At 48.2% G+C, this 12,585-nt stretch overlaps 1 protein-coding gene across 2 annotated transcripts in view; it reads right to left on the reverse strand.

Annotated features, from left to right (window-relative positions):
* The window catches only part of FNDC1 (fibronectin type III domain containing 1), a 1,121,378-nt gene that overhangs the window by 112,463 nt on the left and 996,330 nt on the right, over nucleotides 1-12,585 (reverse strand). For both annotated transcript variants that reach the window (XR_015296657.1, XM_086927416.1), the window contains exon 17: nucleotides 163-192. Coding sequence is in view for 1 of the 2 variants with exons in the window: in XM_086927416.1 (XP_086783542.1) it covers nucleotides 163-192 (30 nt within the window). In the remaining variant the exon portion in view is untranslated. The remainder of the gene's footprint in view (nucleotides 1-162; nucleotides 193-12,585) is intronic.

Below are 12,585 nucleotides of genomic sequence, written 5' to 3' on the forward strand. Positions count from 1 at the left end.
AATAGTGCTGCAACATTTCAAATACACAAGTCTCTTGCTACCATGTAGAACAAGGGATATAACAAATATGTAACGCTCCAGATTGTTAGGTTAGCATGCATGGTGCACTGTCCAAAACAGGTGTTATCAAAAAATCTTCAAATGTACAAAAAAGAATCTTACCAGGTGGCCTGACTATGAGCAGCGGATTATCTGTTAAAAAAGAACAAGAAGATATTACTCATTTTTGCCTTCCAAATTGATCTGTGAGAAGCTAACTGGGAAAACACAGAACTAAATAATACCAAGTGAAACTGACTTAAAATACATTCTCTGAGGGAGACATAAAACATTAGCACAACTGCAACTGCACTCTAGAATGAAGAAACAATTGATTAAAAACCAACAACAGCAATGGAACCCACATACAAAATATCAAAGCATTTCCAAAATATTAAATTCAAGGGATCCAAGATTTTATCTGTGGGGAAATTTGCAAAAGAATAAAGAGTAAACGTCAAAAGTCATCAAAGACAAAAAACACTCGAGGCATCGGATTTTTAGGTTTCGACTTTTGGCGAGGGGCGAAGCCCCTCCCAGTCGAAATCTTTTGTTTTTAGTAGTGAGGTTAGGACAGCCTCTGTTTCCAATTGGCTAGCTCCATAAATGGAGGCTAGCCATTGGGAGGCAGAGGCTGTCAATCGCGCTTTCTCACGAAAACGCGATTCGGGGGCGTTTCTGGTGCTTTTTTTAAGCCCCGCCCCTTTGTCCCGGGCCGCGCTGCGATTGGCTGCCGGCCCGGGACACCCCCGTGACGTCATTCCCGGGCCGCGCTGTGATTGGCTGCCGGCCCGGGACACCCCCGTGACGTCAGCGAATCACAGCGCGGCCCGGGACCTGACTTGTTTTAATCAGTGATAAGAAACAAAAAAGTAAATATGAACAGAAAACATAAATGCTTTTAAATGTGCATAAGTCGGTCAGAAAGGCGTGACGAATCACGGTCCGGCGCGCTGGCACCCCACACCTGCACAGGTAAAACGCTTTGAAAACACTACCAGCCATTACTCGGGAATATTCTAGAAGTATACAGAGGCGCGTAAAAGACGGCGTCGTGTCCGTCATCCTACGCTCTCAGAGGTGTTAACTTTCATCAACAGACACCTGCGATGAACCGTGCACCCACCTCGCAGCCAATTTCTGCCACAAGCACTTACCCCTCCTTTCGCCCAGACAATAACAAGGGCGAGGGGTTCAGGTTAGACGCGTCGACGGTCGCATCCTCTCAGCCCTTTGCAACGAGGGAGCCCCGGAGCCGGCACCCCGTCCCTCCGTCTCCGAGCCACGGTCCCCGCAGAGCTGTCCAGGGTCACCGGTGAAGCGAGCGCCGCGAGCAGCGGCAATTAGAGGATTTCAAAGCAACACCTGCCTGGGAACCTGTTTATCCGGCTGCAGAGGCAGCGCAGCCCGACTCCCTGCCCCTCCGGTGAGAAAGGCAGGCGCACAATGCCAGAGCAACTCCCACGGGCGGCTGACGAGAGCTCGGCTCCAGCGGCTCCCGAGGGACACGCCGCATACACCTGTCAACCCCCTGGGACACCGAGACACCCGAGCCTGGGAGGGGACGGAGAGGCCTGGAAAAGGAGAGCTGCAAGCCCGACCGCCGAGAGCTCACCCCGGGCCTCTGGGGGGAGTTTAGGCCTTTATGGACCCAAGCCGGGGCCTGCAAACGGAGAGCTGCAAGGACTGATCGCCGAGATATCGCCCAGACCAGGTACCCGAAGAGAGTTTAGGCCTTTATGGACACATGCCTACCAGGGAAAACAGGCCTGGACCGCCGAGAGCTCACCCCATGCCTCTGAGGGGAGTTTAGGCCTTCGTGGACCCAAGCCTGCAAGGCCTGGAAAAGGAGAGCTGCAAGGGGTTTGGAGACCGCTCAGCCAAGGCCTACAGTATTTAGGCCTTCATGGATACAGCCTACAAGGGAGAAATGCAGGCCTGGAAAAGGAGAACTGAAAGTTGAAGTGGACTGTTCAGGACTTTGAGGAGAGTTTAGGCCTTAATGGAGTTTTTTATACCCACGGACTTTGCTTCGACCAAGCCTTTATTATTTGGGCCTACATCTTTATTATTTAGTCCTCCAGAAGAGAGGTCATGGCTTTCGAAGAGGGGGATGAAGGTTTCTAGGGATAGGCCACCACAAGGCTTGTGAGATCTGAATGTTAATTCTTTCGTTCGGCCTGAAGATACATTGTTTAGATCCGCATATAGGCTGTTCAGGTCACCAGAGATGATCTTTATATATGCCTATAGAATTTTTAGGCCTTGTCTGATGATTGGATTGGCTTGCTAATTGTTTGGGTCTATGTCGTGGTTTACTGATCCAGGTTGATCGTTTAAGCATGTTAAAGTAGTTATTTAGAGCTGTATGTTATTTGCGTATGCCTGCAGAGGGGGTTAGCTCTGCAGTTAGATTATTCACGCCTGTATGTAGGATATTTCTATCAGTGCATCGTTTGTTAGGCCCGCAGAAGGGGTTGTATAGATCTGAATATCGGCTGTTTAGGAATAATGAGATTTTTTTAATATTTATATATCGAAAACTGATTGTTAAGTCATGTACAGAGGTTTTAATTGTGCACGTTGCTGATTTACACCTGCGAAAGAGTTGTTTATGTCAGGCTTAACAGTTAACAGGAAGAAGAGAAGTTGGTTAGATGTGTGTTTTGATTGTGAAGGCATGTAAAGTGTGAAGAGAAGTTAGATTAGTGCTGCATGTTCTTTTAAACCTGTAAAGGGGTTTCTTTAGCCATGAAGTGAATGTTGCATCCTTGGAGAAGTACATATGCCTGCATGGCAGAAGATGAGGTCGCTGAAAGAGCTTGTGTGTAGGCCGGAGGTGTTTAACCAAGGGTAATACGAGTAGAATCCGGACCAGGTTTTCAGAATAGCAATGCCACGTAAGTCTGCACATAATTAATGGAAATGAAACGCAGTTAATCATAGCCTGAAATCCCCTCCAGGACTATCACAGCTAAGGGGTGACCTAGGGTGTTATGAGTGTGTTTACACTTGTGTGGGTAAAGTATGCTGTGAGATGCTCTGGCCAACAGAGGTGCCAGTAGGCTGGATGCATATGCAAGGCATGTTAATGACATGAAGGGACACAGGTGTATAGGTGTAAAAAAGGTGCTTGGCTACCTTATATGTTAAGTTTCCAGGTAGGGTGTGTGGTCTGGGTGGTGAGCTCTCTATAATTGCCTTACCAGGATAATCTCTTGAAATGTACTGTTCTGCCTCCTTCAGATGTTATCCTATTCTAACCCCTTCCAGACATTCTTTTTTCACTTAACTCTACAAAGTGCTTTATGACGTGACATCACAAATACAGAAAGAAAGCACTTCAACACCTCATTAGGGGTAGTAAGCGCTATATAAATGCAATTTCAGTACATCTCAATGCAAAATACAAAACAATTGTAGGGTTGGTCTCAAACAAGGCCATCTAAAAAATAAAACAAGCATTTACAATGCAACGGTTTCGCCTTTGGAAAAGTTTGAGCTATTGGCATTGTAAATGACAAAATTTGTATTTATGTGTTGGTTTTGAAAACAGATAAATAAATGGCATTGTCCTTTACATTGCCAATAGCTCTAACTTTTCCAAAGGCGAAACCGTTGCATTGTAAATGCTTGTTCCTTCTTCTAAACGCCAGATCCAATTTGGCCTCTGGTTTGTCATGTACTTTCTCAACATAAGGATCTTTTCAACGACATCTTAAATTCTGCAGTCATTTCAAGCCCAAACACACCTGGCAGGTTGCTGGATCCCAGCGTCCTCCACAATTTTTGTAATCTCTTGGCAGACTTATCTTGAAGCACCTTTGGTGCCATGAAACAATATTTCCTCCTCTACAATACATATACAGCTGAAGAAGCGAGTGTGTCGCATCGTTTTGTATTCGTTCGAACATGCTTAGGCCCAAAAACGAGTCAAGTATTTTAAGCACTCCAGACAAAATATAATTTTGCCTTCTAAAGAGTTTCCTATAAACATGGTTTACGAGTTTACGTAATAATTTGAGACCATCATTAGGTGACGTCAACCCTGGTCTCAAAGCAAGGCACCGCTCAAGCTTTAGTTCTCCTCTCACAGGGCTTGTACATCAGAGCCCACATATGTATATACATATATGCATAAACCCATAAATTACTGCCCAATGGCGTTTCCAACCTGGACACAACAGTCTATGAGGGCACGTTGCAGAGGTTCATCCAACTTCCTTGTAAAACAAGTTATATTAACATAAAACAACACAACATATCATAATGTATATTTGTAAAGTGCACACACAGGTCTCTGAATATTATCTGACTCGGTGCTACTAATTTACTCAACTAGCCTCCGAAGGAGAAAAGGCTATGCATGTTCAGGTGTCCCTTCCTGCACAAAAACATCCTTTCAACAACAGAGACAGACACTCTTGCACCATGCAAGGGTGCCTGTTTTGGCGCAAATCATCATATTGTGCTCTGGCGCTGGCTGAAAGCACAGGATCGTACCGTATCTCGTAAATACGGTGCATTCCTGCCCTTTTGATTTTGCAAAGGGCAGCACAGCTAAAACACTTGCAGGGCTGCCCCATAGTACATCATTGAAAATGAGGCCCTAAATGTACAAGTAATACCAATGAGTGGGGTAAGGATGACAACGCTTTCCAGAAACGCTAGGCTTTATTTATATTTTGGTAGTGTAACCAACTCGAAGTGTCTCCTTATGATCCCCAGGGATTTCCTGATGGAGCTGGTAAAAGTGGGGCATATTTACAAGAAAAATCGGAGCGCGGAACTGCATCAAATTTGGCAGCACCACACTCAGCCATGACCCATGCAGGTACGAGCGGTGGGCTCGGGATTGGGGGGGATTTGACAGAGATCATGATGGAAAATTAAATAAATAATTTTCCCTCGTTATCATTTGTCGAAATCCCCACACCCAGCCTCACTGCTCTTATCTGCACATGCTGCGGCTGGCCACGCTCTGACATTTCCAAAAAGCAAGTATGAACACTATCTACGATATGGCGCACCCCTGTGTTTTCCCTAGTGCTGGCAATAAAAATAGCTGCCTAGTGCCAACGCAGGCACCCTGGCACCATAATGCAAGGGTGCCCGCGTTGCTGGTAAATGTTGTTCATGTGCAGGAAGGGACACCTTCCTGCACTAAAACAATCATTAATTACATTTTGCTCTTTCTTTGTGCACTGCAGAATGCAATACACATAGAAAAAGCAAAAACGAAGACCAATACAAATATTTCTCCTTGTTTAGCCAGTCTAATGCCTGCTATTGCATGGTGTTTGTTTTTTGCAGTTGCTTCAGATTTATAGAACCTTGTAAATCTGGGACAGCGTCAGAAAGCAATGGGTGTTGCAGCAGAAAGCCCAGAGCAACATCCATTGCACACCCCTTTCACGCAAAGTGATGCGTGTAAAGGGGTCGTATTTACAAAGCGGAGTTAAGCCATAAAAAGTGGCCTAACGCCTCCTTTTAAATATGGAAAAGGGCATAGCGGCACCAGAACATTGATAAAACTGATGTTATGGTGGCGCTATCCCCTTGTAAATACATCTCAGAGTTTACTGAAAGCAGGTGAACACTGTGGGAAAAGCAGGGAGAGAGGGGGAATTTCTGAGAGAATAAACTGCACTTTTTCTGATATAACCGGTGATTCCTCATTTCGCAGGTCAAGTCGTAATCCCATATTTATTCCAAACTCCCCTACCCACCACCCAACTCCACCAGCATTTCTTAAAAGGATGAAATCCGGGGCACTTGCAGTGAACCCAACTTCTATTGGGAGAGAATGTGGCTTAACGGCTAGGGCGGCCAACTATGAAGATGGGGTACCAGATTTGAGTCTGGTGGGAGGCTCAAACATCCTGTGATTTTGGGCAAATCACTTAATCTCCCTGTGGCTAAAAAAAATGAATGTGTCAGTGTGTAATGCAACTGGTGTATATGTAAAGCGCTCTGATACTTTCGGGTCGAGTCTGCTCTATCTAAAACTGCAAAAGAAAAAAAAAATCCTTCTAGCGGATTCAGCTTGTTCTTACTGTTGAGCAGTGAAAAAGACCAGGTGAGTCACTGATCTGTTCCCGAACCTCAGGTCTCTTTCCAGTGGTGGCCTTTATTCACCGGGGGTCGCACGGTGGGATGGGATGGGGGAGGTAGTAAATGAAAAAAACAACAAGAAACCCACTTACCTTCAGGCCATGACCCAGTTGGCCGCAGCCTCTCGGACCGCTCGCTCCTGCCTCTTGCTCCTAGTAGCAGGAACAGGAAGCACCCAGGCTCCTGACTCCGCTAGCCAATCACAACGCTGCAATGAAGTGCTGTGATCGGTCTGAGCGCTGTGCATCAGTGCTCAGGCAGGGAATGGGAGACTGGGGCATGTTCTGCAGGACATGCAAAGTGTGCATGACGGTTTGGCTGGCAGTCCAGCCCCACCCCCCCCCCCCACGCCAGGAAAGGAAAACTAAAATGATAATACCACTAATTATTATCATTTTTGTTTTCTATAACTATTGCTCACAGAGCAGTGTGACAACACTCCTTCACCTTAGCTGAGGAGCCGCCACAGTCTCTTTCTTCAGTTGTGTCTGGATCAGCTGCATACTCATCACGTTCCTCTGGTGTGTCTGAGGCTAATGGACAGGCCTCAAGTTGTCAATGAATTTCATTAAATATGTGACATTGTTTTTTAATGGGGGTAGGAGAAGGTCCCATGTATGGCTGGAAGACAGGAAACCAAGGCCGAGCAAAAAGCCAAAAAGTCTGTTGCATTCGTTCACACCATGTGCTAGAAGACCAAATAAAAATGATAATCTAGAGCTGCCATTTTCAGCCTCTGCTGGTCAAATGGATCCAGCATGTTCTGTGGCTGCCTGTGTAACCTACACACAGTGACTTATTAGAAAAAGGGTCTAACTCATAGGGGCATATTCTCAAGGACACATCTCCAATTTAGCTGCACTTTTCCACCACAAAAGTGGCAATAGATTTATAGCCCTATACACAAGCCTGCGCTAACAGCGGACATGGTCAGTTTATCTGCGATAGCTGCCGCTAAAAACATCGCCAAGGCTGATAGCAACAACTAAAGCTAATCATATGCAGAGTAGGTGTTCCCATCCAAAAACTCTCTATAACACCACTTTGCGATATTCTCAATGACCAACCAGATCTGCAATGCAGTCCAAAAACAGACGGTAAGGCACATTAGCAGCAGGGACTTAAGACCTGCTTTTTTCTGGTCTTAAGTAGGACGAAAACCTGCAGTATAAAGGGAGCCCAGCCCAGAGCCATATCTGAAGACCAACAGATGCCATGGAGCCACTAATCATGCAGCTTGGAGACCCAAGAGGGCCACAACACCCACAGCCACCACCCCCAGGACCACTCCCACGAGGACCATCCCCAGGACTGCCACCAAGGCAGTGCAGAACAAGACAGCAGACCTTCCGAAAACGCACCCACTTCAGAGACTTAACGCCAGAGGATGTCATTGCCCACTACAAGCTCAAAAGGACAACCATCCTCCGCATCCTGACTCACATTGCCCACAGGCTGACGGTACCAACACAGCGGACAACCAACATCCCCCCACAGACAAAGCTGCTGGCTGTGCTGCACTTGTTGGCCTCTGGTACCTTCCAAACTGGTTTTGCTACATTCCAGCCAGAGTCAGAGGAGTCTTACAACCAGCCCTAAAAAGTTCCTCACACCTGTCTTGGGTGCCATCATCAGCATCATACTCCATCATCTTCACTTCCCCTATACTGCACAGGAAGAGCTGGAGACGAAGAAAGGCTTCTAGGCCATAGCTGGCTTCCCGCATGTGTTGGGGGCAATTGACTGCACACGTCCTACTTGTGCCCCCTGCCGACACTGCACACAAATACCGCAACAGAAAGCACATGCATTCCATCAATGTGCAGGCAATAGTGGACCACCGGGGACTGTTCACCAATGTGGTCGCCAACTTCCCAGGGAGTGAGGATGATTTCTACATCTTCAGACAGTCCATCATCAGCCAGCGCTTTCAGGGTGGCACCTATGGAAATTCACTGCTCGTTGGTAAGTACCAACGGAGCACACCACACACCTCAACTCCACAATCATACAACTCACAACTGTGGGAATGCACACGTAGGAAAATCACATACAAGATGCCAACCAACATGCCCACCTACCAGACACAACAACACCAGTAACTGTGGTAACAGGGGCCAGACATGTAGACAAACCATCCACCAAGGCATAGCCCTTCAGCCACACAATTGCAGAATGTGGGGATAGGTGGGATCCAAGAAGGTACGAAGGAGGCAATGGAGGCATGAATAAGAATGAACACAATGCCAAGTAATGTGCTGGACAGTCTTGAGTATGCAGACCACAGAAATGTCAATGTGGATATATACTGCTGGTTTTTATAGTGTTCTGGATTGTGTGAAAAGTTGGCCTGACATATGCTGTCCACTATTCTAGTGGGCACCTTGCACCAGTCCAAACGACCCTTATTGATGGTAGGTTTAAAGAGAACCTTTATAGAAAGCTATCCTTGTGGTAGCTGTGGAGAGCAGCCTTCAGGCTAAGTCTTGACGGAATGTAAAGCAGTTTGTTTTACCAGTCTATAATCTCATGTATGATCAAATAAAAGGAGAACCACACCAGGTATATATAAAATATATATGAATGTATTCTAAACACACCCCTCTAGTCTCTTTATGAGGCTAGAGGTAAAAGTACACAAGGTAAACTTAAGTAGCACACAGTAAATTAGCACAGTATACATTTTGCCCTAGGGGCCTCACAAACCATAAACTAAGAAAGTGGTATAAGTACCGCTGTAAACATAGAGACAAGGCCTAGGGCCTGTAGAACCGCTGGGGCAACCAGGAACCACCCAAGGTAGGAACGCAGGAGCCCCACCGGGGACACGTGCAGTCTCTAAACACAGCTGCGAATCACCATTGACTTCTATGGAGAAAGTTGCAAGTAGATTTTTAAAGAATAAGGACACTTAGGAGTGGACTAGGAACAAACCCCTTCAGTACTGGACAGTTTGAGAGTCAAGACCCATCGGAGCACTGAAGTACTCGTGTTATCTCACCCAGGGAAGCCGGGTGCATAGGTGTTTTTTCGTGTCGGGTTTCGTCGTCGTCGTGATGGCTGTGGGTCTCAACTTTACTGTGATCTCGTGTCGGGCTCAGAGATGTCTGGAAGTCTGTGTCCTGTGTAGCAGATTCTTCGGGATCCGGTGGGAGCCACAAAAATGCAGACCGGCAAGATGCTTCTTTAGTGCCTGTTTGAACAGGGTGGTCACTCCTTGACCCCAAGGGAGATCCTTCTGTCTTCTAGTCGAAATAAAACGTTGAAGTTCCAGGATATATGTTGCAGAGTTTCGTCCAGGGTAATCTGAAGTCCTAGGGACTGGGTTCCTAAACCTATACTAGGTTTAGGGGATGGACTAACCCTAAGTTCCCACCTATGGGAGGACCTGGGGAGGGGTGGTTACACCCCTTTCCCTTTGTTCAGTTTCACGCCAGAGCTGGGGCTAAGTGCCCCAGCAACCGGTTTGAACTGGGAAATGCACAGGGACACCTTGTGTGCCCCAGGCTCCGTCTGAAAAGCATTTACTGAATGCACCCACCCTGCCTCAATACACTAAAGCCTGTCTGGGGAGGTTTTTACACCTTCCTGGACAGAAAACCTATTGTCCAGACCTCCCCTGCCGGAGTTTCATCCAGCAGCAGGAGGTCAGAGTTGTGTCTGTGGCAGTAGCATCCATTTTGGGATGCTGGGGCTCTTTCAAACTATTACCAGTAAAGTAAAGGTGTACATGTCTTCTCCCTCTAGAAGGGTGGAATGAATTCTACTCCCGCCGCCAGGACTGGTGGGGGAGGGGGGGTGGTAGGATTCCAAAGTGTTTGACACAAAACACGACATGTTTTGATGCAGCCATTCCAAAGTTAGCATTTACCGCTAGGTTATAATGCACTTAAGAGTATATGGTATGACTGTATCACAGAACAGCTATAAGGAAGAGATTCCGAAAGCTGCAGAGGGGCTCAGCTCATGCTAGGGCACCCTCTCACACAAAACCAAGCACTCTGCCTCCAGGATTGTCAAGGCCTGCCATAGGCATGACTTACAGCTTTATATGTGTCTGTATATTGGTAGATATAGGTATACCATATCTAAGTAAGGGGTGTTTACACCACCTTACCCAGGTTGCAGTTGCAGACCTGTGCTGCCATTTTGGAAGGCTTCTCAGGGGTGGCGTAATACATGCTTCAGCCCCTGGTAGGCCTCTGGGGTACCTATGCCCTTGGTACCTAAGGTACCATGTACTAGAGACTTACAAGGCTAACCCAGTAACCATCTGGAGTGTACCTAATGTACATGCAGTCAATTTAGAGAGGGAACAGATAGGCTGGGACCCTGGATAGCAGGATCCCAGCCAAACTAAATAAAAAATCATGGACACCAGGCAAAAAGTGGGGGTAATCACGAAGTCGGATTTCACCTTCCTACAGACAGTGGATGCAACCATGTTACCTCAGGCAGTGGAAAAGACCTTGGACATGTAGCTATGTTGCCCCACCTGTAAGCGTAAGTGTAGTGGGCTGGGCCGGCGTACGCCAGTCCAGCGTAGGAATGTGAATAAATAGGTCGGGTTCTGGACGTTGTTCACTTCCGGGATGGCCACCAAAGTAACTACTGGTGTGTCTCTGTGTCCGCCATATCCTGACCATAGGCCTACACACACATGGCTGAACACCTTCAATGGCCAAATTAACACCGGCGACGAGGTGGCTATGTCACACGCCACCTGGCGAACATCTCGTTATTGCCTGCAGGGGTTTGTCTGCCAGGGCGGTGCCCGTCACCCTGCCACGGAGCTGCCACCGTGACGGGTGGTGCCTGCGTAATCCTGTGAGCCTGATGCATCCCAGCCCGCTGGGCCCCAGACCGGTCCGGCACCCTGCGGTGATTGCCCGCCCCTGTGCACCCAGGCCTCACTGCTCACCTGCCGCCACTGGTGTGTCTCCAAGAGGGCCCACTATGTGCCGGTGCAATCTTCAAGCCCCAGCCCCGCAGGCTTGGCAGCCTCCTCAGCTGATCACTGGCCGAGCAACAGGCCCCGGTGCACACTGCGGAGTTCTGTGTGTGCTGACTGTGCCCTCTGGCCTACAATGCGGTCCAGCAAGTCGCAGACAAATCCTTTTCAGTCCAGCCCTCCAGGCCTACTGCATCATCGCAGGCTGCACACCCGCTCAGCTCATCATGTGGCCAACCGTAGTGCACCGCAAGTCATCGCTACATGACCGTAGGCCCGTGACGGACACAATGCCTCAGGTGCCACTACCTCTGTGCACCACAAGTCATCGTCCAGCTTCCAGGCCTACTGCATAATTGCAGGCTACACACCAGCTCAGCTCTTCAGGTGGGCCTACCTCAGTGCACCACAAGTCATCGTCCAGCCTCCAGGCCTTCTGCATTATCGCAGGCTGCACACCCGCTCAGCTCTTCAGGTGGACTTACCTTAGTGCACCACAAGTCATCGTCCAGCCTCCAGGCCTACTGCATCATCGCAGGCTGCACACCCACTCAGCTCTTCAGGTGGGCCTACCTCAGTGCACCACAAGTCATCAACCCGCGGGGATACCCCACAAGTCCGCCTCCAGCAGCCAACAGCATGCCCTCGGTAATGCCACTGGAGCCCTTTACAGTCACGGGCCACCCCTATCCCAGGCAGGCCCCTGGAAAACCTGGGTGGAATGTGTGGAGATGTACTCTGAAGTGCACGATATCTCAGCGCTGCGGGGCTGCCCACACATAGGTGTAGGTGTGAAGAAATGGCCCAGGGCTCTGGGCGTGGGTCAGTTCTGGGCTCTGGGTGTGGTTCAGTACTGGGCTGGCCACAAAAGTAACTATGGCGTGTGTCTCTGTTGTAGTGTCGGAGCCACCCGGACCTTAATCAACAATGTTGCAATGTAGCATGCACCCAGATGGCGGCCTCGCCCGAATGAATAAATAATGGAGCGCAAGACCGCTCAGGGTCTTGGCTCATGCATGCCAACTGTTGTGTGTGTATCTTCAGTGCCGCAGCATAATTCAAAGGCCTAGCCTCAATCGCATACTTGCAAGATCATAGACTTGACACAACTGTGTGAATTAGAATGTTTTAATCACATTCGCCGGTGTGTTGAAGCTGGACCAGTACATGGCCATGCAAACCCCACTTTACATTGTTGTCCCATGGAGAGACAGCCAGAGTCCTTTAGGGATTGACAAGTTCATCGGAAGAGTTCAGTTTGCAGTCTGATTGCTGTGTCATTGGTAACCAAACCTAATATCGCAGTCCATGTCGAGGTCCAAGGTGAGTGTTGCAGAGTGCATCGGGGGACAGTGGAAGGTGTTATTCCAGAGCATGATGCAGAGGGCAGAACCAAGCTGAAACAGGCCATATGGGGGGGATGAATGCTACTGCTTCCTTCTTACCACAAAGACAGAATCATCCACATCATCCTCCTCTGA

The sequence above is a fragment of the Lissotriton vulgaris genome, chromosome 6 (genome assembly GCF_964263255.1).
Source record: "Lissotriton vulgaris chromosome 6, aLisVul1.2, whole genome shotgun sequence".
NCBI lineage: Eukaryota > Metazoa > Chordata > Amphibia > Caudata > Salamandridae > Lissotriton > Lissotriton vulgaris.